This window comes from Salvia splendens, chromosome 1 (genome assembly GCF_004379255.2).
Source record: "Salvia splendens isolate huo1 chromosome 1, SspV2, whole genome shotgun sequence".
Taxonomy (NCBI): Eukaryota; Viridiplantae; Streptophyta; class Magnoliopsida; order Lamiales; family Lamiaceae; genus Salvia; species Salvia splendens.
The window spans coordinates 43,191,216-43,217,459 of record NC_056032.1 but is presented as its reverse complement, the minus strand read 5'-3'; the positions used below and the strand labels follow the sequence as shown (position 1 = coordinate 43,217,459).

The 26,244-nt window shown below is 39.2% G+C and overlaps 5 protein-coding genes across 5 annotated transcripts; 2 read left to right on the top strand and 3 right to left on the bottom strand.

The window, feature by feature from the left end:
• Positions 1-417: 417 nt before the first annotated feature.
• On the top strand, positions 418-2,775 carry LOC121792283 (putative receptor protein kinase ZmPK1). Its single transcript, XM_042190168.1, has one exon. It carries the CDS (start codon positions 418-420, stop codon positions 2,773-2,775), a length of 2,358 nt encoding a protein of 785 aa, XP_042046102.1.
• Positions 2,776-4,910: 2,135 nt separating this feature from the next.
• LOC121792276 (toMV resistance protein Tm-2(2)-like) lies at positions 4,911-6,493 on the bottom strand. Its single transcript, XM_042190155.1, has 3 exons — positions 5,821-6,493; positions 5,696-5,779; positions 4,911-5,617 (listed from the first exon to the last, which is right to left on the bottom strand). The coding sequence occupies exons 1-3, from the start codon at positions 6,491-6,493 to the stop codon at positions 4,911-4,913; spliced, it is 1,464 nt and encodes a 487-aa protein (XP_042046089.1).
• Positions 6,494-8,972: 2,479 nt separating this feature from the next.
• LOC121753858 (putative receptor protein kinase ZmPK1) lies at positions 8,973-11,486 on the top strand. The gene has a single exon (XM_042149132.1). The coding sequence runs from the start codon at positions 9,010-9,012 to the stop codon at positions 11,368-11,370; it is 2,361 nt and encodes a 786-aa protein (XP_042005066.1). The 5' UTR covers positions 8,973-9,009; the 3' UTR covers positions 11,371-11,486.
• Positions 11,487-11,539: 53 nt separating this feature from the next.
• On the bottom strand, positions 11,540-18,945 carry LOC121753867 (serine hydroxymethyltransferase 2, mitochondrial). The gene is made up of 16 exons (XM_042149139.1): positions 18,692-18,945; positions 18,553-18,603; positions 18,360-18,446; positions 18,117-18,238; positions 17,551-17,627; positions 16,770-16,894; positions 16,576-16,668; positions 16,081-16,173; positions 15,778-15,975; positions 15,466-15,570; positions 15,324-15,389; positions 15,129-15,206; positions 12,766-12,877; positions 12,570-12,680; positions 12,258-12,426; positions 11,540-11,732 (listed from the first exon to the last, which is right to left on the bottom strand). Exons 1-15 carry the CDS (start codon positions 18,743-18,745, stop codon positions 12,281-12,283), a joined length of 1,518 nt encoding a protein of 505 aa, XP_042005073.1. The 5' UTR covers positions 18,746-18,945; the 3' UTR covers positions 11,540-11,732; positions 12,258-12,280.
• A 424-nt stretch (positions 18,946-19,369) lies between these two features.
• On the bottom strand, positions 19,370-23,742 carry LOC121753851 (gamma-secretase subunit APH1-like). Its single transcript, XM_042149117.1, has 6 exons — positions 23,465-23,742; positions 23,200-23,355; positions 22,214-22,299; positions 21,357-21,482; positions 20,435-20,562; positions 19,370-19,637 (listed from the first exon to the last, which is right to left on the bottom strand). The coding sequence occupies exons 1-6, from the start codon at positions 23,575-23,577 to the stop codon at positions 19,494-19,496; spliced, it is 753 nt and encodes a 250-aa protein (XP_042005051.1). The 5' UTR covers positions 23,578-23,742; the 3' UTR covers positions 19,370-19,493.
• Positions 23,743-26,244: the final 2,502 nt, after the last annotated feature.

The following is a 26,244-nucleotide window of genomic DNA, read 5'->3' as shown; positions in this document are numbered from 1 at the left end:
AATTACTACAATTGTGACTAAATTTTTCTGTCCTGAGTTGGGGGAGGGTACTGCCTAAATTTGTAAAAATGAAATGAGTGAATCATTATTGGGTTGTAAAGACTTCTCCCTGACATTTACTCAATTTGTCCCGTTTTAAATGGAATAAATTTTTTTAACACAAAATTTTATGCAGTTTTTGTTCGTGAGTCGAATGAAAAGAGAGTATAAAATAGAATCAAGTAGAAAAGATAATATTTCTATTATATAAAATAAGTCATTTGAATGGAAACATCCTAAACATTCATAAAGAATATTGTATTACTAGGAGTGCAATATTCCGACATGTCCCTTTCAATATTGGAAATTCGGGAGATCAAAGTTGAGTAACGACTTATAAAATCTAATAACCGATTTCCATTGGTCTCACCTCAAAGAATGAGAGGCATAATAACAATCCCAATCTTCCTCTATGTATTCACATTCACAACGGCAGCCTCAAAATCCAGCCTCATTCTAAACCGCGGCGATTCCATAAACGTCGGCAAAGAATCACAGTTCCTGACCTCCCCCGACGCCGCCTTCACCTTCGGCTTCTACAGCCTTGGCACCAATGCCTGCTGGCTCGCCATATGGTTCACCAACTCCGCCGACAAGACCGTCGTCTGGACCGCCAACCGCAACCGGCCCGTCAACCGCAAGGGCTCCAAAGCCACCCTCCTTCGCGACGGCGCCCTGGTGTTAACCGATGTCGACGGTGCCGTCGCCTGGCAAACCAACACCACCTCCTTTGACGTCACCGCCGCTCATCTCCTCAACACAGGCAATCTTGTGTTACAGAATCAAAAAGGAGATATTCTATGGCAGAGCTTCGACTCTCCCATGGACACTCTACTACCTTCTCAGCCATTCACCAAGAACTCTAGGCTCACATCCGTCGCAAGCCAAGCAAACTTCGCCACCGGCATTTTCAATCTCTACTTCGGAAGCGACAACGTGTTGAGACTGATCTCCGACTCCCCGGACACCTCCACCTCCTACTGGCCTAATCCGAATCTCCGCATGTACGAAAACGGCAGAACCAACTATAACAGCAGCAGGATCGCGGTGTTGGACGACCTCGGCCGCTTCCTCTCGAGCGATCTGCTGCATTTCAACTCCTCCGACGTGGGCCCCGGCATTTTGCGGCGGCTCACGATGGACTACGACGGCAACCTTCGGATCTACAGTTTGAACGCCTCCACGGGCTCATGGTCCGTCACGTGGCAGGCACTGTCTCAGCCCTGCGACGTGATGGGCGTGTGCGGGAGGAACGCATTCTGCGTGTACGCGCCCCTCCTGCCCAAGTGCACGTGCCCGCCCGGGTACGTGGTGGAAGACGACACCAACTGGAACACCGGATGCAAACCGGCATTCAATATAACACTGCTGCAGTCGACACAAGTTAACTTTCTGGAAATTCCTCACGCGGATTTCTACGGATTCGATCTCAACTCCACGGCCGCTCTCACGTTGGAGACGTGCAGGCGCATGTGTTTGGAGGATTTGCGGTGTGTCGCCTTCAACTACCGTTTGGTAGGAGAGGGGATGTGTTACATCAAAAGTGCAATGCTTAACGGCTACGCAGTGCCCGATTTTCCGGCTAGTATATACATCAAATTGCCGGACACTTTGGCGCCATCCAAGCCTAAAATATTCCACGCTTCAGGCCAGAGGTGTGGCTCGGATGAGAGAGAAGAACTCTTAGGTTCATCTTCAATGTATGATTTCAACGGCAGGAGGGTTAAGTGGGTGTATATGTATTCATTTGCCGCGGCGTTGGGGGCTATAGAGCTGATGTTCATACTCCTAGGGTGGTGGTTTCTGTTTCGAAAACACGGGATCCCGGCCTCGGTGGAGGCAGGGTACAACATGATCTCGAGCCAGTTCCGGCAGTACACCTACTCGGAGCTGAAGAAGGCAACCAAGAATTTCACAGAGGAGTTGGGGCGAGGGGGCTCAGGAGCTGTCTACAAAGGCGTCCTCTCAGACGACCGGGTGGTGGCGGTGAAGAAACTAGGCGACGTTTTTCAAGCTCAGGAAGAGTACTTCGCGGAGATAAGCACAATAGGAAAGATCAATCACATGAATCTGGTGAGAATATGGGGATTTTGCTCGGAGAGGAGGCATCGCCTACTCGTCTATGAGTACTTGGACAACTTGTCGTTGGACAGGCATGTTTTCGGCTCGAGCTTCCTTTCATGGAAACAGAGATATGCTGTTGCATTAGGAACGGCCAAAGGGTTGGCGTATTTACATCACGAGTGTTTGGAGTGGGTGATCCACTGCGATGTGAAGCCGGAGAATATACTTCTGGATAGTGATTTCCAGCCCAAGATTGCAGATTTTGGGCTGGCGAAGCTGCTGCAAAGGGAGGGGGATGGGTCGGAATTCACGAGGATAAGAGGGACGAAGGGGTACATGGCGCCGGAGTGGGCGCTGAGCCTTCCCATCACCTCCAAAGTGGACGTGTTTGGGTACGGGGTGGTGGTGCTGGAGATGGTGAGGGGGGTGAGGTTGTGTAATTGGGGGGAGGAGGAGGGGGACGGAGGCGGTGCAGTTTCCAGTTTTGTGAGGAGATGGAGGGGGGAGGTGGAGGGGGTGGTGGATGGGAGGTTGGAGGGGCGGTTTGGGAGGCGGCAGGCGGCTGCATTGATTCAGGTGGGGGTTGCCTGCGTGGTGGAGGATAGGAATAAGCGGCCGACCATGGCGACTGTGGTGCAGAGTTTGATGGCATGTGAATACGAAGAAGATTGAGTTTCTTTTTCTTCTTTTTATGTTTTGGACACCTCTTTCCACGGCTTGATCGCATTTTGAATGTGTGTGTATGTTGAAACGAAACTTCTGCAAAATGATGTCATGCGCTTTCTGTTTTGAACTGCTTAAAAAATTTAAATTAAATTAAACATGCAGCGTAATTAGTCAACAGTTTACTGCCGAAAGCCCAATGGTAGCGAGCCCACAAGGCGGTCCACAATGTTTAATATAGTATAATTACTGCTAGAAATGTAATTAAAGTAATAAAGGTATGTAATCACATAGAGATGTACAAATAATTTAATTGAGCTAAAAAAAGGATGAAATAAATAGAATGCAAAAAAAATACACATGAAAGTGTATTTTCTTAACTTTATCAATTTTACATTATAGTAACTATGTGTCAATAACTACCGAGACTATTGATAATGAACGAGAAGAGGAACAAATACAGTACTAAGAAATAGTACTAGTACATGAACACACAACGTCAATTATTTACATTTATTTGAAATTAGCTTGCAAACAAGTACTAGGAGTTTATCAACCATGCATACTTCTCAGTAAACATCACCCACCATTGCACCTTTTATTCTCTGCCTCTTTTTAGTCAGTAAAATTTCAAATAAACTACCTCATCAAAGCCACGCATCTGAATAATCCACAAGAACACACTGATATGAATCTACGAACTGAGAAATGTTCAAAAGAGAGGAAGATGAAGTGTGACTTTTCATAACCTCTTGCTAAAAATGATGTCAAACCTTGCAAGGTTTATGAATTTCTTACCTGATAGTATGAAGCACACAGTCAAGTTTGAAAGACGATCAAGAACGCTTCACAACAACTTTTAGGTGATCTGATCCTACTTCCCGCTGTTCCTCTTGTATAATTTTTGCCGAGTACAAAAGAGAATGGTTATGATCATCGATCTCAATCACTTCAATTGTTGGAATATATGCAATATCCTTTGGAATCTCAGCCAAGTTTGGACAACGATGAAGCATTAGGCAACGAAGACTCGGAAAGTGGCTTCGATAAGTTCTCCAACATTTCAGTTATCAATAAGCAGAAGCTTCAAATTGACAAATTCTCCATCAATAGTTTCCCAGTGTTTACCATAGCAAGCATAGTTCTTTAGTTTCAACACTCGAAGATTAGGCAACGAACCAACAATCGTCATATCTTTCCAAGAAATCCACTCGCCATTCAGTTCTAACTTTTTCAGCAATAGAGGAAAAACATGATCGTCAAGATTTAGCACAAAAGAACTATGCACCTCCAATTTCAGCTTCTCAAGTTGAAGCAAATGTATAAGATTGTCAAGATGATAGACTAAGCCAAACTCATCTCTAGAGTAGCATATTCCCAACTTTTTTTATGTTTGGGATCACTTTCCCCATCCTTTCACTACATACAAAGTTTGCTGCCATAGAAAACGTTTGTAAGTTTTCTAGAAAAAGGAGTAAAGGACGAAATGAGAAGGCGATAAGATGTCTTAACTGCCTCATGCTCCAAATCTCCACAGGTAAATGAACCCCATATCTATAAATAATTAAGGTCTCCAGATTCTGAAGCTTTGATATAGCCGGAGGAACAATACTATCGGGAATGTTGGAAGCAAGGTAAGTGAGATCAGTCAATTCAAACACTTGACCAAGCTCCCAATATGAATGATCATTTTTGCGTAAAACGTGAAGGACCTTGAGTGAAGTAAAGTTCTCTACAGAGCCTTTGGGTCTATACCCTCTTTGCGGGATGCATAAAATAGAAGTGGTGCGTGAACCATGTGTAGAGTCTTTCAGATGTAGATTAGACCAACTTACACTTATACGGTGGTGATTTTGGAGGACTTGTGGAAGAAAATGTCTTCTCAAGATAGGAGTAGGAAAGTAGTCCGTAGCAGAAAGAAGGAACTTCTCTTGCCCGGCCTGTCTGACACAAAAGTCCCGCACCATATTATGCAGTCTGCAACTTTTGATTTTTCCATCAATTTTCCGGCTTGTGACTAACACTAGACTTTGCTCTGTCAGATCTTCCAAGCACTCTTCTGCTGCCTCTTCTACGGTTTTAGAATTATTTTGACATTCTAGAAAGCTTTTAGGTTTCTTTCCATGTTCCAAAAAAGTCCTCTGCTACCCAAAGTTTGATGAGTTCAGAGGCACGGATCTCATAACCCTGAGGGAAGCCTGCCATATATACAAGAAACACTTTCTCAAATTTAGAGACAAGTGGTTGTAACTCAAAGATAAAACTGATCCCAATTGCTCAGCATTGGCTTCAATTTGTTGCCACAACTTTGGAGTTGTAGGAATCATAGATAAAAGCCTTGCCACAGTTACAATTGAGAGGGGCAGTCCTCCACATCCTTTTACAATCTTTTCCCCCACGGTGTGTAGCTCAAGAGGACAACCTTGATCTCCGAAAACCTTGTGCTGGAACAGATGCCAACTTTGTTCGTCATCCAAGAAACGCATCATATGAACGGGGCCATTAAGGGCAGCTACATTCATTAGCCTTGTTGTTAGCATGATCCGGCTTCCATTATGATTATCCGGAAATAGCCAGCATGCGCGATTTCGATCTTCCATCAAACTCCAAATGTTGTCCATTACTATGAGATACCTCCTCCCCCATAAGATTTTGTAAATTTCCTCTAACAAACCCCGATGCAGTGCACTCCATATGCCGTCCATTTTCATGAGATGCATCCTCTCTGATATGACTCTGTTCATTTCAAGCTCCATTTCTTCCAACGAATACCTTCCAACTAGATCTAGTTTTCGTTTGAGTGAAGCTAGTAACTTTAAGAGAAAAGTATCTAAACTAGAATATCTGGATACTGTGACCCAAGCACAAATATCAAAATGTTACTTAATCAACTGATTATCATAAACTACTTTAGCCAGAGTGGACTTACCAATTCCTCCCATGCCCACAATCGGGATGACTTGGATTTCTAGTATGTCATCACGAACGAGCCGGTCCATGATCTGTTGCATATCTTCATAAAAACCAACCACAGAATCAGAACCACTCAGATACACCACATCTTTGCTTGTGGGTGGAGATATTTTGATGCTGAATCTTCATCTACTAATTCTATAGGAGTTGACTTTATTTTCACAGCTAATCTTCTCAACCGGTTTGAGATTCTGACAATCAGCTCCGTTGCAACTTTCAGATCTTCAACTGAGTTGGAATTGCTCTTGCAGTAGTCAACCACATGTCCACCAGTTGAATCGATCTCCTCAGCCAATTTCCCCAACAGTTTGAGCGTTGGGTCTATGGATAGTTTTTGTGGGGAGAAAATGTATTGAATAATCTCTAGAGTTGCATTTGCTACCTCCCTTATTGTTTCTTTTTCTGGAAAATGATTGAGATTCAACTGCAATACAACAGCTTTGTCGTGGATAGATATAACTCGTTCTTTAACACGACGAGTGGTGAGATGATGAAGGATCCGGAGTAAGGTTTGTTGCAGGGATTCCAAAGCTTCATAAGCCATATCATTTGTCAAAACAGCTAAGAGCATCCAATGGTGCCCGTTAGGGTTCCACCGGCGTGCGGGAATTCCGTCGCTGACGCCATTGTGCATGCCCGCAACGGATACGGAATTCCCCCGAGGACGTCGCAGTTCCGCGGCGTTAAGCGGAATTCCCCCGAGGACGTCGCAGTTCCGCGTCGTTAAGAGGAATTCCGCGGGGAAGTCCGCCATTGCGTTGACTCCCGCGGAATTCTGCTTTATTTCGTTTTTTTAATGGAATTTTTTCTATATTTATGTCGAAATTTTAATTACGTAAATTGTTTACTTCCAGAAATTGTTTAATTTATGAATTTTTTTATTGTGGGAATTTCAGACGGAATTCCCCGAGGAATTCCGCCATTGTGCAGTGGGAATTCCGTATGACGTGGCAGTGCAGTGGGAAGTCCTTATGACGTGGCAGGATGTGTTTTTGGGAATTCCGCGCCACTGCGGATGCCCTAAACGGCTAAAATGAAAAAGTTGAGTGTATTACTCAAAAACAAATATCTTCACTATTAGGGATGTATTTGAAAAGACTATTGGCTGTATTTCATCAAATGGAAGATGTATTCACTAAGTAATTTCTTCCCTATGTTGTAAACAAACAAACATTTAACTTTGATTTTGAACAAACTAATCGAAGGATCGTTAGCTGCTCTGATACCATGTTGAAAAGTAAAATGCGGAAAATAAAAGACCTCGAAAGGTTTATCGACTACATTGTATTAGACTTGAATTGTTCTTGTTGATACATAATACATCTCTATTTATAGGACTAGCCAAGTAATGCACCTAGCAATTATACAATTGAAATTATAACACTATTAATGTTATATTTCTTGAAACTCTAAAGTGACCATTTCCAATATTCTTGAGACTCTCATGTTATATTTCCAGCCGCGAGAGCTTGGTGTAATCTTCATTTTCATTCCTATTTTGTATTCAATCCATAGCTGTGAAAGGAGTCAATAAACTAATCTCTTCTGTGGATGTAAGCGATTGCTGAACCACGTAAACCATTGAGCCATTTACTTCGTCTCTTGCGAGTTAGTTTGTTGTTTCTTGTCCAATCGCCGGCCGATCTCAACAGTCAAGAAATATCTTCATAGCTCTTTCGATAAGATTGTGTTTTGGGAAGAAAATCGTAAGACAAATAGTACTCCACACCATCTCCATCGTTCATGACCAATCATTTTGACACACTCTTTCTCTGAATCCGACAACTTATTTTTCATTTATAAATACACTCATTCCACACTTTGTTTTCCACTCCCTTCCTTTTTTTCATCCATAATTTTTATTTTTTGGACGAAGTTAGATATGAACCATTGAAATCAATGCACAATCACTGTCATATTTAAACTTCAATAGCTTTGTATTTAAGTAGAGGTGTGCATTCGGGTTTCGGTTCGGTTTTTTGCCAAACCGAACCGAACCTGAAAAACCGAAACCGGAAAACCTGAAAATCGAACTTAAAAAACTGAAAAAACCCGAAAAAAAACCGAAAAACCTGAAAAAAATAAATATAATATAAATATATATTTATATATGTGTATTTTATTTTATTTTATATATACTAATAGAATATTTATATAATATAAAATTAATAATACATATAATATATATTATATAGTACTAGAATATATTAAAAGAATATATATATTATATATAATATAATATATTAAATTAATAGAATATATATAAAATTCGGTTTTTCGGTTTTTTTCTTCGCCCGAACCGAACCGAACCGAAAAACCAAACCGAATTTCAAAATTTCAAAATTTCAAATAATACACTGACATGAATTTGATGCCCTAGTGAACTTTCAAAATATATTATATGAAAATTCAAAATTTCATATAATATATTTTAAAACCGAACCGAACCGAAAAACCGAAAAAAACCGAACCGAATTTCAAAATTTCGGTTTGGTTCGGTTCGGATATTCGGTTTCCGATTTTTTTGCTCACCCCTATATTTAAGTGATCGAATAATACACTGACATGAATTTGATGCCCTAGTGAACTTATGTGGTTTTTTCTTTTTAATTATAGTATACTTTTGCTTCCATTATGCAATCTTCGTTGTTTAATGTAATTTCAGTATTTTTTGCCTATTCGTAAATTTAATTGGAATTTATTCAAAATAAAAAAAATGGTGAATTGAGAAAAGTAGTTGTAATTGAAACTTGCGAAAATTCTGCATCTGCATTATTGATGTTACCGAAAAATAAAAGGATGATTTAGCAAATAAAAATATACATTTGTGAGTAATATTTTTGGCCTGGGTTGGGGGAGGGTTATACTTGCCTAATTGTCTGGCTGTCTAAATTAATAAATATAAAATGGTGAATTGAGAAAAGTAGTAGTAATTGAAACTGTTGCAAATATTTTGTATATGGACTATCGATGTTATGTTACTGAAAAATAAAATCATTGTGATTATAATTTTTGGCTGGAGTTGGGGGAGTGTTGTACTGCCTCATTAAGCCTGTCCAAATTTATAAAATATGAAATGGGTAAAAATCATTATTGGGTTCCAAAGTTGACTTTTTCCTATCAATAATGTTCTAGTGCATTATGGAGAATATCTAAAGCCGCCATATCCCTTTCAATCAATTCATTTCATACTCAAAAATTCCAGAAATCAGAGTTGACTAACAACTTATAAAATCTAATAACCAAATTCAATTGGTCTCATCTCAAAGAATGAGAGGCCTAATCACAATCCCAATCTTCCTCTATCTATTCATATTCACAACAGCAGCCTCAAAATCCCGCCTCATTCTAAACCGCGGCGATTCCATAACCGTCGGCAAAGAATCACAGTTCCTGACCTCCCCCGACGCCACCTTCACCCTCGGCTTCTACGGCCTCGGCACCAATGCCTGCTGGCTCGCCATATGGTTCACCAACTCCGCCGACAAGACCGTCGTCTGGACCGCCAACCGTAACCGGCCCGTCAACCGCAATGGCGCCGCCAAGGTCACCCTCCGCCGCGACGGCACCATGGTGCTAACCGACGTCGACGGCACTGTCGTCTGGCAAACCAACACGACCTCCTTCGACATCGCTGCAGCTCATCTCCTCAACACGGGAAACCTCGTGCTGAGGAGTCAAAAGGGAGATATTCTATGGCAGAGCTTCGACTCTCCCATGAATACTCTCCTACCTTCTCAGCCATTTACGAAGAGCACTAGGCTCACATCCGTCTCAAGCCAAGCAAGCTTCGCCACCGGCATTTTCAATCTCTACTTCGGAAGCGACAACGTTTTGAGACTGATCTCCGACTCCCCGGACACATCCACCTCCTACTGGCCTAATCCGGATCTCCGCATGTACGAAAACGGCAGAACCAACTACAACAGCAGCCGGATCGCGGTTTTAGACGATCACGGCCGCTTCCTCTCGAGCGATCTGTTGCAGTTCAACGCTTCTGACGTAGGCCCGGGGGTTAAGCGGAGGCTTACGATGGACTATGATGGCAACCTTAGGATCTACAGTTTGAACGGTTCAACTGGGCTATGGTCCGTCACGTGGCAGGCGCTTTCACAGCCCTGCAACGTGAAGGGCGTGTGCGGGAGGAACGCGATCTGCGTGTACGCGCCGCTCCTGCCTAAGTGCACGTGCCCTCCGGGCTACGTGGTGGAAGACGAGACAAACTGGAACACCGGATGCAATCCGATGTTCAATCCAAAGCTGCTGCAATCGAAGGAAGTGAATTTTCTGCAGATCCCCCACACAGATTTCTACGGATTCGATCTCAATACCACGGACCCCGTCACACTGGAGACGTGTAGGAGCATGTGCTTGGAGGATTTCCGGTGTGTGGCCTTCAGCTACCGTTTGTTAGGACAGGGGTTCTGTTTCATCAAAAGCGCAATGCTTAATGGCTACGCAGCGCCCGATTTTGAGGCTAGTATATACATCAAACTGCCAGACACTCTGGCGCCATCTAAGCCTAACATATTCCATGCCTCGAGCCAGACGTGTGGCTCTGATGAAAGAGAAGAACTCATAGGTTCATCTTCAATGTATGATTTCGGTAGCAGGAGGGTTAAATGGGTGTATATGTATTCATTTGCAGCGGCGCTGGGGGCTATAGAGCTGATGTTCATACTCCTAGGATGGTGGTTTCTCTTCCAAAAACACGGGATACCTGCCTCAGTGGAGGCAGGGTACAACATGATCTCGAGCCAGTTCCGGCAGTACACCTATTCGGAGCTGAAGAAGGCAACAAAGAATTTTGCGGAGGAGCTGGGCCGAGGGGGCTCGGGAAGCGTCTACAAAGGTGTCCTCTCCGACGACCGGGTGGTGGCGGTGAAGAAACTAGGCGACGTTTTTCAAGCTCATGAAGAGTACTTCGCAGAGATAAGCACGATAGGAAAGATCAATCACATGAATCTGGTGAGAATATGGGGATTCTGCTTGGAGAGGAGGCATCGCCTCCTCGTCTATGAGTACTTGGACAACTTGTCGTTGGACAGACATGTTTTCGGCTCGAGCTTCCTTTCATGGAAACAGAGATATGCTGTTGCATTAGGAACGGCCAAAGGGTTGGCGTATTTACATCACGAGTGTTTGGAGTGGGTGATCCACTGCGACGTGAAGCCGGAGAATATACTTCTGGATAGTGATTTCCAGCCCAAAATTGCAGATTTTGGGCTGGCGAAGCTGCTGCAGAGGGAGGGGGATGGATCGGAGTTCACAAGGATAAGAGGGACGAAGGGGTACATGGCGCCGGAGTGGGCGCTGAGCCTTCCCATCACCTCCAAAGTGGATGTGTTTGGGTATGGGGTGGTGGTGCTGGAGATGGTGAGGGGGGTGAGGTTGGGTAATTGGGGGGAGGAGGAGGGGGACGGAGGCGGGGCACTTTCCAGCTTTGTGAGGAGATGGAGGGGGGAGGTGGAGGGGGTGGTGGATGGGAGGTTGGAGGGGCGGTTTGGGCGGCGGCAGGCGGCAGCGTTGATTCAGGTGGGGATTGCCTGCGTGGAGGACGATAGGAATAAGCGGCCGACCATGGCGACTGTGGTGCAGAGTTTGATGGCATGTGAATATGAAGAGGATTGAGTTTTTTTTTTCTTTTCTTTTCATGTTTTGGATAAATCATTCATCATTCTTGTTCAAATGTCATTAAAATACAATTAAATCAAGAATATATATAAAGTATATTATGGATATTCATATATGGATTCTATGAAGGGTGAGTGATGATAACATAAACCATAATGCATGTAAATGAAAACAGAAACAAAACAATATATTGATAGCTAGCATCAATTGATGCTGCGGCAATCATACAAATGAAGCAAAGCAGAAAATGGTAAATTATTGTTCAAAGGATAACACATGCCCACGGTGCAAAACTAAAGGACTTAACTGATATCCGATGAGAAGCCACTCGTGGTCATGGTAGAATTGTATACGGCAGTCTGCATCATGAAAACTTGTCAGGGAGAAACACAGTTAAGAAAATACAATGGACTGCTCGATCAACTATACGAAACTAGCACCCATTAAAGAGTTCTTTGAATAGAGCCTGTCGAGTAACAAACAATATTTAGCAGCGTCTCTACACCAAATAAGAGTATGGGGAGGGGGAACTAGGGGTGCTGACATAAATAAAAGAGTAACCTACAAATATGGAGACATTCGGAATCACAAGAAAGACCTAAATCTCCAGTATAATTCAGAGGACAATAGGCAGAATCAAGTCACGAATAATGTAAACCGGGAATGAATATGATTGATCAATGGGGTATGATGGTTACAAATTCTCATACATGATTTTTATACAATATATAATTCTTAGTTATGCTTTGGTGGAGAAATTTAGGCGACATGAAAGTCTTATACTACAAGACAACCTTGAGGTAAAATGAGGCGCTTAATTTTGATCTAACTAAGCACCAAAATAGCATATGGTATCTATGATGTTTTTGAACAAGAACTTTTACCTTTCAGGAGTTTGAGCTTGGCTTCAGTCCTTATATTTCATTGCCTCTTTCTGAAATCCAATTGTGGGAAATTGTTTAGCATAATCCTCAACCTCAAGTCGTAGCTTTGACAGTGCAGATTGATGACTGTCTGACTTCATAGATGCCACAAAGTCCTTCAACTTGGTTCCTAATGATTGCAACAAATGGCTTTGTTATTAGAATAAACATGCACTCGTAAGAAACCATGATTATCAAAATTGGGACAGATGGGCATGTCAAGCAAGAGAGACAGAGTAAAGGTAAAATGCGAGAAATGACAGAAATAACAACCATTTGCGTCAGCCTTTATCTTTAGGGCCAATTTTACAGCTGCATCAAAGAACTCGGCAACTTTGGCAAAATCAACCTCAACGAAACCCCTTGATGTGAGAGCCGGAGTGCCTAGTAGAGATGTTAAGGATCCCATCATCATGAGTTAAATGGTATAAAATCAAAGCAGTCAATAATAGCCAGGGAAAAGGCTTACCCATACGAATGCCTCCAGGTACCATGGCAGACACATCCCCAGGAACGGTATTTTTGTTGGCTGCAATATGCACAGCCTCCAAAACCTTTTCAACTCTAGATCCATCAATACCCTGCAGTTGATGACCAGGTAGTTTTCATGCGTGATTTTTTCATGCTCTATGATTCAAGATGTTGTGAAGTTCGTAACAAAAACATGAAATTGAAAAGTAGTTTTGCTTTCTAATAATAATATACTATAAAATGTATGGATCAGTTTAGTTAAATTGTGAAAATAATGAAAGGCATATAACACTCATGTAAAGGCATTTTCCTGAAGGGTTGTCCCCTTTCTCTAACACAAGATAAAAGATGACACTAGGGACCAACAAAGTTGTTTAACATAGATTCTAAGGTGTAAATTACTAAATTTAGTGATTCGTCTTCATGGAGAAATATACATTATTATACTGCAGGAATTGCTTGAGAAAAATTAAAACAATAATACTAGCATAACTTCATCATATTGGGGCGAAGTATTAAAATTTATCAAAGATCAAAATTTCCTGTTAAACTAATAGCAGGCCTTACGTAGAACATGTGGTACAACCTAGTATTTGCAAAGGATGAGCACCCTCGGTAAAAATGACATCATTCAGCTCCCAGTAGAAATTTAGCAGTTATATAGCCTTTTTTCTTGTGGGAAAGTCATATATTAACCTTGATAATACTTATTTGGGTTATTCTTAAGTTATAGCCCGAACTTGACCCATGCAACTTTTTAGCCCAATTTTAAGAACATTACAAATATAGCATGTACTAATCTATTTACTTTTCATGGTATCAGAGCCGATTCGAATCCGTCTCTAGAAAATTAGGGTTTCCAAAACAAAAAAAATGAACTACATTAGGGTTTCTGCCGCTGCCCGCTCTACTATCCCCACTATGCTCTTCCGTCACTACTCTACTCTACCCGAAATTATGTTTTGTTCTGCTCTACTGCGCTATTATGCCCAAACTAGGGTTTACGGTGTTGCTGCTCTACTCTGCCCAAATTTGGGTTTCTACCACTACTATATTGCACAACTGCTCTTCTCTGCCCAAACTAGGGTTTCTAACGTTGCTGCATTCTGCACTATTATGATTCTGCTATACCACTCTTTCCGAAATTACAGTTCTGCTATGCTCTACTCCGCTACTCTGCCCAAACTAGGGTTTTTACGTTGCTGCATTATGCGCTATTATTTGCATGTTGTTCTACTCCTGCTTCGTTGCTCTGCGCTATTATTTGTCTGCGCTCTTACTTGGTTTTTATCTACCTGCTCTCTTGTCAGCTGTTATTATTATACTCCTACAGTTGTCCTCCTGCTACAGTTGCTACTCTGCTACAACTGTCACTACTACGCTGAGCAGTTATTATTCTACTCCTACAGTTGTCCTCCTGCTACAGTTGCTACTCTGCTACAACTGTCACTATTACGTTGCATCTACTACTTCTGCTCTACAGTTGCTACTCTGTTGCAACTGTCAATGCCCTGTATCTGCTACTTCTGCTACAGTTGCAACTATTGTCCAGCTGCTACTCTGCTACAGTTGCTACTACTGCTCTGCATCTGCTACTATTGCCCTATAACTGCTACTCTGCTACAACTACTACTACTCTGCCTTGCAGCTCTACTTATGCAACAGCTGCAACTACTACTACCCTATAGTTTCGGCTACTACTATTGATGCCGATGTTTGAGGAAAAACATTTTTGAGAACTTTGTACCAAGTTGGACAATATAGATGTTCCAGCTTGAGGGGGAGTGTTAAGAATATTAGTATTCTGTCCCACATCGGTGATGTGACATAGCCTAACTTAGTCTCTTGTACTATATATATGTGGCATGTGTTGAGTAATAAAATACACCAAACACACTACTACTTTCTCTACTATGTCTATTTACTTTTCCGCTTATATCTTTATTTTACTGTTCTACAATATTAATTCAAGTCTGAATTGGGTAACATGACAATTCGATGCCGGCAATACATGTCAGCTTTAGCTGGCCAAACATTTGATGTGGGCTATTAAGTGAATAAAGGAGATAATGACTAGTTATACTTGTAATTTTTTAACATTGGGCTAAAAAGGCACTACGGGGTCAAATTTTGGGCTATAACTTAACAATACCCCTGCTTATTTTCCCAGAGATGGCTAAGATAACTACAGAAGTTTCTTACATGTGAAACAATTAATTGACTAGAAAATGTCATTGAGGAAATCGATTGTGATTCTTATTAATGATAGATCACTCAAGAAAATAGAAAGTGCGGTTACATAACATTTATATTGGTCTAAAGCAAGTGGATAATGTAGTGCTAGCACAAATGCGGGTATACCTTGTCTCTTAAATTCACCAAGACAAGATGGTTATCAGTTCCACCTGATACAAGATTGTAGCCTCTCTCTAACAAAGCCTGCAAATAGGATGTTTTAATGTGATAAGACACCAAACAGCTAGTTCAAAGAAAGATATGTTGACAGGTTTTATTGTATGATGTATCCAACACAAATTTATTGCCCAGAAGTGATACCTCAGCAAACTTTGAACAGTTACTTAGAACTTGCTCTTGATAAGCTTTGTATTCTGGTGTCATGGCCTGCAATTCAGAATAATAAGATCAGCAATGATCAAAATTATACTCCTATTTTTAAAAAAATCACTAGAATACTAGCCTGTTTTAGTGCAACTGCTAAGCCAGATATAGTATGATTGTGTGGTCCACCTTGAAGCCCAGGAAATACAGCTTGATTAATTCTATCCTCAAAATCATACTTCACCTGTAAGATGGAAATTAATAATCAACTACTGCAGAATTCGCTTTATTCATTATGCACATTTTGGCACTTACACAGCCCCAAGCCTCCCTCACAAGCACAAATAATTGGGGAGAAAATAGAGTTTAATACTTTTAAAAAAGATACCAATGAGTAATATCAAGAAGACAGCAGCAGAAGCAAGAAAAATAAAATGATATAAGAACTCACTTCTTGCCCTTGTTTATTAATTTCTTTAACTCCCTTCCTGAAAAAGATCATTGCCCCGCGTGGCCCACGTAATGATTTGTGTGTAGTAGTTGTAACTACATCTGCATACTCAAATGGTGACGGGATGACACCAGCCGCAACCAACCCACTAATGTGTGCCATATCAGCCAACAGAACGGCCTTTTGTTTGTCACAGACCTGTCAATAAGGCAAAAAGAGTAGCAACATCAAGAATATATTACTAGAACAGAACAGATGATATTCAATTATGAAAGACAATAAAAAAACAATATTCAAGTTTACCTTGCGAATCCGTGCATAATCATATAAACGAGCATAAGCACTTGCACCAGCAACAATCAGTTTCGGCCTGAAAAGTACCGCACTCTTTTCCAGCTGCAACAACAAGATTTAAAACTTCACATGTGCTGGATGATCCAAGAAAACCAGGTTGTAGGAGGAAAAGTAACTTTTTCCCCCAAAAATCTCACCCCATGAAGTACTAAATGGAACTACAAGAGGCACAAAGGTGGAAACCAAAATGTTGACAGCAAAGACATACTACATTATAAAGATAATGATGGACTAAATTTTGTGACTTTGGCATAGTTTTAACAAAGTTTCATGGTAACACATGAAAGTGCCATTCGTACGAGAGTCATGAGACCATCCTAGGTTCAAGACTTCATATAGGCTTTATAATTTTATAGTATAAGCTTAAGTTGTGCTGAATGATGGGAACATTGACAAGGCATCTCTAAAAACATAGAAGACTTCAGGAAGATTGATACCAGGTACCTGGTCATAGTCAACATAGCCAGTGCTTTCGTCCAGTCTGTAAGGCATTGTCTCAAAAAATATGGACACGGCACTAATCTTCTTAGTGTCAGTCTGTATATTCCAGAAATTTAAAGGAGCATAAGTAACCAGTAAAAGATGTGCAACTAAAGGGAAAGAATGATAAAAATGGAACTTGACAAGCTTGGAAATACCTGATAACCATGTGACAAATGACCACCGTGAGGAAGATCAAGTGCCATTATCCTCTCGTGAGGCTTCAATAAAGCAGTATAAACTTGAAAATTAGCAGGAGAACCAGAAAGGGACTGCACATTCACTGCAAAGAAAAGTATAGTAGTCTTGATATCTAGTTTAAAATGTTAAACAACTAAAGTAGGAAATTGTTTTGATACATGAAAAGCTCTTCATTTTATTATAAAGTTTTATGTTTTGAGACTTGGCTTCATACCACATCCAAAACATAAAGGACAACTATGAAGAACCACTACTCATTAAGATAACAATAGCAATGTATTATTGAAAATATAATCATTATCATCAATCATCAATCATCATCATAGTCATAGTCATAGTCATGAAAATAATGCAACCCAGGAGCTCAGGGAGAATATTACTTTCCCATTATTTAAAGAGCTTTCACATACTACTCCATGGTAGTAGTCTTAATTAGCTATATAAGTGTCTCTTTACAGCTGACTCCTTGTTCTATGCAGATAAGGAGAGTAGCAACGAGATATCATAGTTTAGGTGTTTTAGTCAGGCGCAGGGTACTTGCAGCATCACAAAATGCTTATGGATCAACTGGAGTATCAATATGTAACAAGCTTCATTGGGTATTTATAGTGTCAGCGACTCAACATGAAGTTTCCAGATCATCAACATGCTTCATTGGGTGTTTATATTGTCAACGAATTTTATTCCACAGTGGTATGGAAATTTTAGATAGTACGATACAAATGGTAAACTGCTTACCACCCCATTTTTCAGGATCCAATTGAAACGTTTCTAAGGCACGCTTCTGACACAGTCTCTCTGCCATGTCAATGTACCTTTACACAGGAAGATTAAGACCATCAATGCTTAGAAGGTAAAGGAGAAGAGATTCCCACCATCTACATATCAACCATCTAATTTCAAACACATTATGAAGAATTCAAAATTTTTTTAAAGAATCTTAGCAATGTTGCCCTCATATGCAGCTGAAATCAAGTAGTAACCTCTGTTCTGAGCTCGAAGTTACTTTCGAGAGGAACTCTGGATTATTGTTGGGGCATGAAATGGTTTTCTATTTGTACATGAAAACCAGTGGTTAATGTGACTAATGTAGACCAATTTCCAAAGTGTAATAGTAATTTCAATCTCCCTATTATCACTTATCAGTATATAACCAAGAAATTTCAAATAAATCAGTTCTGAATACCATTCTGAGTCGCTGACACCAAGCAACAAAATCAGAACGCAATGTGTTATTTCAAACTGAAAAGATCCTCACGCAACAAAATAAACGAACACGATACAGAGGATAACTGTCTACATACTCATTTCCTCCATAATATCTCGCACCAGGGTACCCCTCGCTGTATTTGTTAGTCATAACCGATCCAACAGCTTGCATTACAGATAACGAAGTGAAGTTCTCCGATGGTATAAGTTCCAATCCCTATATTCATATTTAGCTCAACAATCAAAACTCAACATATCTTCCCAAAACGTCGCCAAATCAAACCTCATTACACGAATCCAATAACAAACATGAAATGTATTCGGCATAGAATGAATACCTTCCATTGCCTGGCCTTCTCAAGCTCAATGATGTCCGCGACCTCCGGATCCACCTCTTCCAGCGGTGCATTCAATTGATTTATCCACTGGCAATACCGATTTCAAGGTAAACAAATACGTGCTTCTTAGACTAACAATTACAATAATCGGAGCTCATAATTATAAATACAGAAATGAGAAAGAGATAGTTACGGTGACTCGAGAGCTGTAGTGGCGGGTAGCAGCTGGATTCGCGAAGGAAGACTGTCACCAAATACATGAATGCCAATAAAATTTAGAAAGCGCAGTCTACGAGATCGGATGATAATGAAGATAAAACGAATAAACTGACCGTGTAACGAGGGGAATAGAGAGAGCGAATGGAGGAAAGGCGCCGGAGAGCCATGGCCGCCGCAAAGTGTATTTTCTCTCACTCAGCTGAGAGTGTTTGTGTGTGTGTGAATGGGATCTGTGCTAATGAAGGAGAGGAGAGAGCGGAAGTTGGTGTTGTGGGTTGGTGACGACGGGGAACGCATTATTCTTTTGCTTTTTATTTAAGAAATTATAAATTGCCAAGAAAACGACGGTTGTGGGTTGAAGGTGGCCCCAAAATCCAGCGTCTCAACGTTACGATGCGTGTTGTGTGTCCAAGGCCATAAGTTGATCATTTATAATGAAATGGAGTAATATTTAGTAGGTTAAGTATGAAAATAATTAAGTACTAGATAAATAAAAAATAAGTAATACTGGCAATTAAATATGTTACTTAATTTATGTTAACACAATTACTAAAACCCGAATACGGCTTAATTATAATAGGATTAAGGGAGTATACTATTTTTATATTAAAAAATATCCATGTTGTCTCATAGTATTAATATGTTATTAAAATTTCTAATTGTAAAATATGCCAACATTGATTTTCGGGTTAAAAACATCTACTACTACTGTATATGTATAATTATGTCCTATCGTTCAAGTGTTTCAGCTGAAAATGTCTAAAAATGTCTCACCCTACACATATGTGGGATATTTTTAACCTGAAAATGATATTACAATCATAGAAATGTTCAACAAGGCATACGATCTTTTACCGAAAGCAAATGGCCAACTAAGACTATTAAATATGATCCTATGTGGATATGGATCGTTCGTCACTGCAAGTTTGTTTCCATGCTCCGGTTATCTGTCAGTCTCCTCCACACAGTGTTCCCACAATGCACCAATGTTACAATTGCCATGACATAGAGTAGAGGAATGGCGACGACACAGCCCCCAGATGCAAGATTTGCCAGTGTCTGCAAGGAGACCAGGGTTAACTCAAGACTAGGAGAAATATAATTTCTACTACAGAGCATTACAGCAAATGATCTCAGATTTTACAACTGAGAATTTCTATTTTTTCTTGCCCCCTAATGTTTTGAAAAAATTCTATACAGACATCTCATGCGTATGTATATCAATCTCAGACAAAACTATACAAATTTTGGCCTTAGGGAACACAGACCATTGAAAAGATCAACAGAAATATTCGAGAGGTCATTAATGTTGCAACTTTTTGTTCCATGTGTCTCCCAAAGCCAGCAAGAACAATGTACAGACATAGAATTATAGAAACTAAATAAACTAAAGATAGTCATGGGGAACATAGACCAATATAAAAGGGACATCTTTCCACAAGAAATTAAGATGTGTTCGAGCTATAAAAACTAAGTTTCAACTAGCGACAATGATTTCCACAATGATCTGGGATGTTCATATCGTTTCCTGTTTGGTAGATGGCAAACATCCGTATCAATCAATGTGTATTGCATAAAAGCAGAGTGAAAGCTTTTTCGCCAAATATGAGTAACAAAAAAACTCCTCATAGTTCCGGTAAAGCAGTATCAACACAGAACCGGTGGTTGTTCACTACCTCGTGGAAAGTATATAAATAAAACTAATGGTTTACCAAATCTATGTTTACTCAATCTCCACATTCGTGAGGCAAGGCAGGCAGGCAGAGTGAGGCAAAACACTTGAATAAACAATCTGTAAACCCAGTAAAGTTCTACTTCATATACATATTGCTAATGATAGAGAAAATGGCACTTACAAACAATCCAGCTGCTAGATGAACAACAGGAGCAAAATATTGGTCCTTTTTGTTTCCTTCCGAGTAACCATTGAATGCAATAACCATAGAAAATGTGTGGATTGTAACAAATGCAAGGGCCATAATAGCTGCAGAAAAGAACCGTAAGCAGTGCTGTTAGAAAACTAAGCACATCTGCGGATGATTTACGCATCATATATAATATTGTAACAACCGTGATAAGAAACATGGATAATACCACAGCAAACAAAAAAAAAATGTATAAATTGTGGATGCCAACTTTTCATCCAATATGATATCATCCAGTATTACGGGGTTAATTCAAACAGTTAAATGATTAAATTGCAGCAACAGTAACAATCTAAGTTTAAAATGCAACTAGATGTATTTACATGAAATATCATCTAATACCTTCATGGCATTACTTGTTTTATCACTTTATGTGGATTGTATCACATTCAGCAGCAGCCTTTATGCAGTAACTAAACTTATAAAAGATATAGCAGCATCTTTACTTAATCAAACTGGTCAAACGCAAGGGTCATTTCACTCCAGACCAAACACACTAAATCTTGATGTAACTGAGGAAGAGCATCAATTCTTTGCAAGAGAAAACACATGCAAACAAAGAGTCTGATGAAGTAAACTTGATATGATTGTAGAAAAAATAAGTAAATTGGAGTGCTTATAAGTTTGACAGCTGGGAGTAGCTAGACAATCAAAGACAACTTGGGAGTCTGCATTTAATAAAAAAAAACACTAGCTAGTGAATCTTGTATATATCATCAAACATGATATGTAACAAAACATTTCATAATAAGTCATATGCTCAAAGTCCATGCAATCAGCTCTATTACTCTTAACCTTCATGAATCATGATTTCACTTAAAATCAAATGATGTCAAATCACCCAAACACTTACCAGAGACAAGAAAAAATGGTATTTTTGAGCATTTTTCAACATAATATGTTGCCGGTCCAAATGCAGGAGTTAAAAGGCTTATGCAGAAGAAAACAGCATGAGCCACACCATGACCCATCCCACCAGCTGCAAGTAAAAAAGTAATAGCATTCAAAACAGGACAACAGCAGAAGGTATGGGAAAATTACTATAACCTTATAACCAGTTCAAGTTCAGGGGTGGGATTAGGGGAAGGAAGGTTTAGATAAACTGCATATTTCACATAATATATATGGAAAAGTTTTCTAGAGCATCCATCAACTCTTCTTTTTATCATTTCAGTAAGACCTCAAAAGTCTGAGTTAAGTAATTATTTACCCTGCTAAAAGTCTTATACTATATCTGAAAACTATTTCAGCTTCAAACTGGAACCAAATTTATTAGCTTCCAGGATGAATCCTTTCAAGGTTCTGATGTCACTTGAGATCAATATTTATTAGGAACTCTAAATAGATACTATTAAGAGTGTTAATTTAATATGGAAACTTGAATAGAGCTGAAATGATTTAAATGATTCAGCTTGATATGAGTGGATTTCATGGACATACAGACACCAGGCTGACACTCTTTTCATAAAAATTTGACAAGTAGTGACAACACTTTTTATGTATCTTGACCATCAGAAGGCAGTCTACAGAACTGAAGGCTGGTCCAAAAAGTGCACAAATTGCATGCACATTTTCCCATAAAGGGATTCACGAATACTACAAAAAATTTAGAGCTCATCAAAAGGTTTTCCACAAACATGACTAGGTAAGGAAATGGAGGACATCAGCACCCTTGCAAACAGAAATACAAATACAATCAAACAAATGTACCAAGTGCAATTTGCATCTTATCAGTGATGTATAGGCGAGGCTTGGAGACTCTATCTGCGTAGGCATCCAACATTTCTTCCATCCTCCTAATACAGAATAATAATACAAATTCTCTATAAGATTAGTTCTGATTAAATATATAATATACATATGATAACAAGTTAAGCAGTGGAAAATAGGTAAATAAAAAATCACAAGCAAGCTGCACAAAGCAAAATCAGAAGTAACATATGCCCTTGACAGACCAGGCCTTATTTGGTGCATATTTTATATACAGGAATGCTTATGAGTCCAGGAAATGCTTCTTCTTCTTGATTGTCTTATTCATTGAAACAATGTGCAATGAAATACTGGAAATAAATGGGTAACAAGCCTCCCACTATACCATAACATCAGAAGATTATACATACATCCAATCAGGATTAGAGATACTAGGTGGTATCAAGACCAAAATTATTTTAAATCTTTGTCAGATGATACAAAAGCTGATCCCTTAGATCCCCAATCAAAGCAGAAAATGCAATATCAGGAAAGGAACAAAGCATGAGTAGTTTTCTCAGTTTAACCAAGGCACACTCTGAGCTGGAATTTACTGTGAAAAAATATGAAAATGTAAAACCCAAAGTCAAATTCAGGGACAGACTAAATCGCTCCAATCTCATTGTAATCGAGTCCATGTGTGAAAAAAAAAAGAACAGGACATGTTCCACACAAGACATAAAACTCGAACCACTTGATAAATGGACAGTCCCCGTTTCAAATTCAAACACACGACATATTCTCTAGTAGAGAAGGCAGTGAACCAACTCTTGAAGAGTGAGTCATAAGATATCTCTTAATTTATGAATATCCATCATCAATTCATCATCCATCATATGACCTCATCCAACCACCAAACCAAGGAAACGAGCAGCCTCCAAAACACAAATTCCAACAATAACCAATCTAAGTAATTGCATTTCACGGTAAGTGAAAACAAAACTAACTTGTTGACTCTCCACAAGAAAAGGCGGAGAGTTTCTTGGAGGGCAACGGAAGACAAAATTAGAAGCGAATAAGGCCACCATGTCACCGTTTTGAACGGTAGAAACGCTCTCCAGACTGCCGATAATGCAATGAGACTCATCAGCCATACCAAAGTACTACAATCAAAAAGCAGAATTCACAGCTCAAAAATGTCATCCTGCGGAAAGTGTGAATAGCCCTAGCGCGTATGAATTTTCATTAATTTTCAGAAGAAAGGGGGAAAACCTGGAAAGAAGAGTTAGAGTGAGGAAGGGCTTGCGGGAAATAACGGCGACGAAGAGTGAGAGAGAGGGGCCAAGTGCTAGCAACGCGTAGCCGATCCCCGCCGCCACCGTCATCTTCCTCCGCCGTAATTCAGCTTCCCCTTAAGCTGAATCAACGCTTGTATGGGTTGAGTTGCTTGATCTAATCAACTACAAATGGATGTGCAGTTCGTTGTAAGTGTGCTGTTTGATTAATTGAATTTCAATAAACAAAAATGGAAGAATTTTTTTTATATAAACTCGTAGTACTACAATTCCAGCAACTATAAATAAGTGATCTTCCACGTCTTCAATTATAATGTCAATTAGTTTTTCAATAGTATCATTTTTAATTAGTTGGAATCTAATTTGGAAATCTACGCCCAGTTAAAATTTGTTATATTATTTGTCAAGTTTGAAGTTCATCAAAAAAATGTTTTGAAAGTTGCGTGATATTACAAGCCAATAACCTTTATTATTATTTTATTAATAAAAATCTAATTATTATATTTGTAGTTTAGTGTTTATATCTTGTATAAAATTTAAAATCTTGATATTTTTTTAAATAAAAACTAAAGTTGCTAGGAATCATTTTTTAGAAATCAATTTTTCCTGCTAATTTCACTTTTCCGTCAAACAAACATGCTCAGTATTCACCATGCAACCCGAAATCTAGTCCAATCTCGTTTTCAGTTGCTACGTCAAATTTTTGTTATTTCAGCTCCAATATTACAACTTCTTTTTCAGCCCCAACTCAATTTCACAACCATCATTTCTGGAAAAAAAAACTATTTTATAGTACTCAGAAATAAAAATTATATTAATTTAAATCTAAATACTACAATTAAAAACTAAAACCCTCCGTTCACAAAAATAGTCTTATTTGTGGATGATACGAGTTTTAATGAGAATGTGGTAAAGTAAGAGAGAATAAGAAAAGGTAAGTAAAGTAAGAGAGATGTGGAGAAAAAATGGGTAAAGTTTGAGAGAGAAACTTTCCATCTTTAGAATTGAGACTATTTTTAGTGGACATCCCAAAATGGAAAATTGAGATTTTTCGTGGTAAGAGAAAGTATAATTTAAAAAATAAAATCCTAGAAATTCTAACCAATTCAACTAGTAATGTGAGTATGTGGCTATTCATAAGAATACTCTCTCCGTTCACCAATACAAGGCCAATTTTGACTGGGGCATGGGGTTTTAAAAATATACTCCGTAGAAAGTGAATGGAAAATGTTAGTGGAATATGTATATATTAGTTTTATATTGAAATGTGAGTGAAATAGAGTTAGTGTAAGGCGAGATCCATTATCAAAAGTAGGAAAAAAATCAAATGAGATATTTATTGGTGGATGAAGTATAAGATAACATAAAATCCCAGAGAATTAGCGTGGGATCAAACATGAAAATACATGTAAAAAAGGACTCTCAAGGCATTCGCAATACGCCCCGAAAAATACAGTCCTAGCCCCATTTTCCGGTCGCCACAAACTATCCATCCGTTTCCTGGATAAGAGTCCCATTTGATTATGGTACAAATTTTAAAAAATGTAAATAAAAATGGATCAAATAATTTAGTAGTAGAATATTGGACCCGCATTTTATAATAAAATATAAGTAGAATACTCACTATTAGTAAAAATGAAATATGACTCTTATTCATGAAAGGACAGAAATGACAAAATATGACTCTTATTTTGGGAAAAAATAAATAGAATAATAAATGATAATAAATAGTTAAAGTAGAGAGAAAGTAAAATTAATTAATAGAATAATGTATATACTACTCTCTTCTATAGTATTATTCTATCTCTTATTTTACTTTCTCTTCACTTTAACTATTTATTGTCATCTTTGCAAAACAACGGCTAATAAGAAATCAATCACTTGAGCTAGGACTGAGGGAGTATAATTTTAACAAATATTTTTTTTAATAGTACTATTACTCAAAAATAAGAAAATTACATTAATCATAATCTAAACAGTACAATTAAAAACTAAAAATACTCATGCTTTTCCACTTCTTTCTCCAGCTCCTCCAACATCTTTTTCAGGCGGATAAATGCTAAGCGTCGAGAGCAACCGTCTTCGTCAAATCGATGGAGAGCCCTAGCGAACTCAGACGACAAATACGCATCCACACACGCATACTTAGCCTGCTCCGCACTCAGCCGCGGCACATCCCAATACCCCACCCTCACGAGATAATTCTTTTTTAGTTCTAGGGCGTTTTTTGAATTCCATAAGTGTACTGAGCTTTTTTTAAATTCCGGCTTTGGGAGAGACGCATGACCCTCATGCGTCGCCCGTTAATGAAACGCATGAGGGTCATGCATTTTAAAGAACGACGCATAACAGTTATGCATTTTATAATTTTTTTTAAAAAAAATTTTGACGACGCAAGAGGGTCATGCGTCGCTATGTAAAACGCATTACCCACATGCGTCTCTCTTTTGAATTAAATCACAGATGCAGAACGCAGAACACCACAGAACACAGCGAGTAAAAAAGGCAGCAGCGATTCTTGGCGATTTCCGGCGACTTCTTCCAATTTTCCGTTTTATTCCAGTAAGTTTTCTTCAATCTTTCAACATTCCTCACTTGTTCGTTGGTTATTGGCGTTTTTGTTTCGATTTTAGGTGATTTTGTAAATTAGGGCTTTTGATGAAATTCCTCCAAACCATGTGATATGTAATTATTCTTTGTTTAACTAATTCCTCCAAACCCCTGTTCTAGGTTCCTCCTTCTAAATTTCTTCTCATC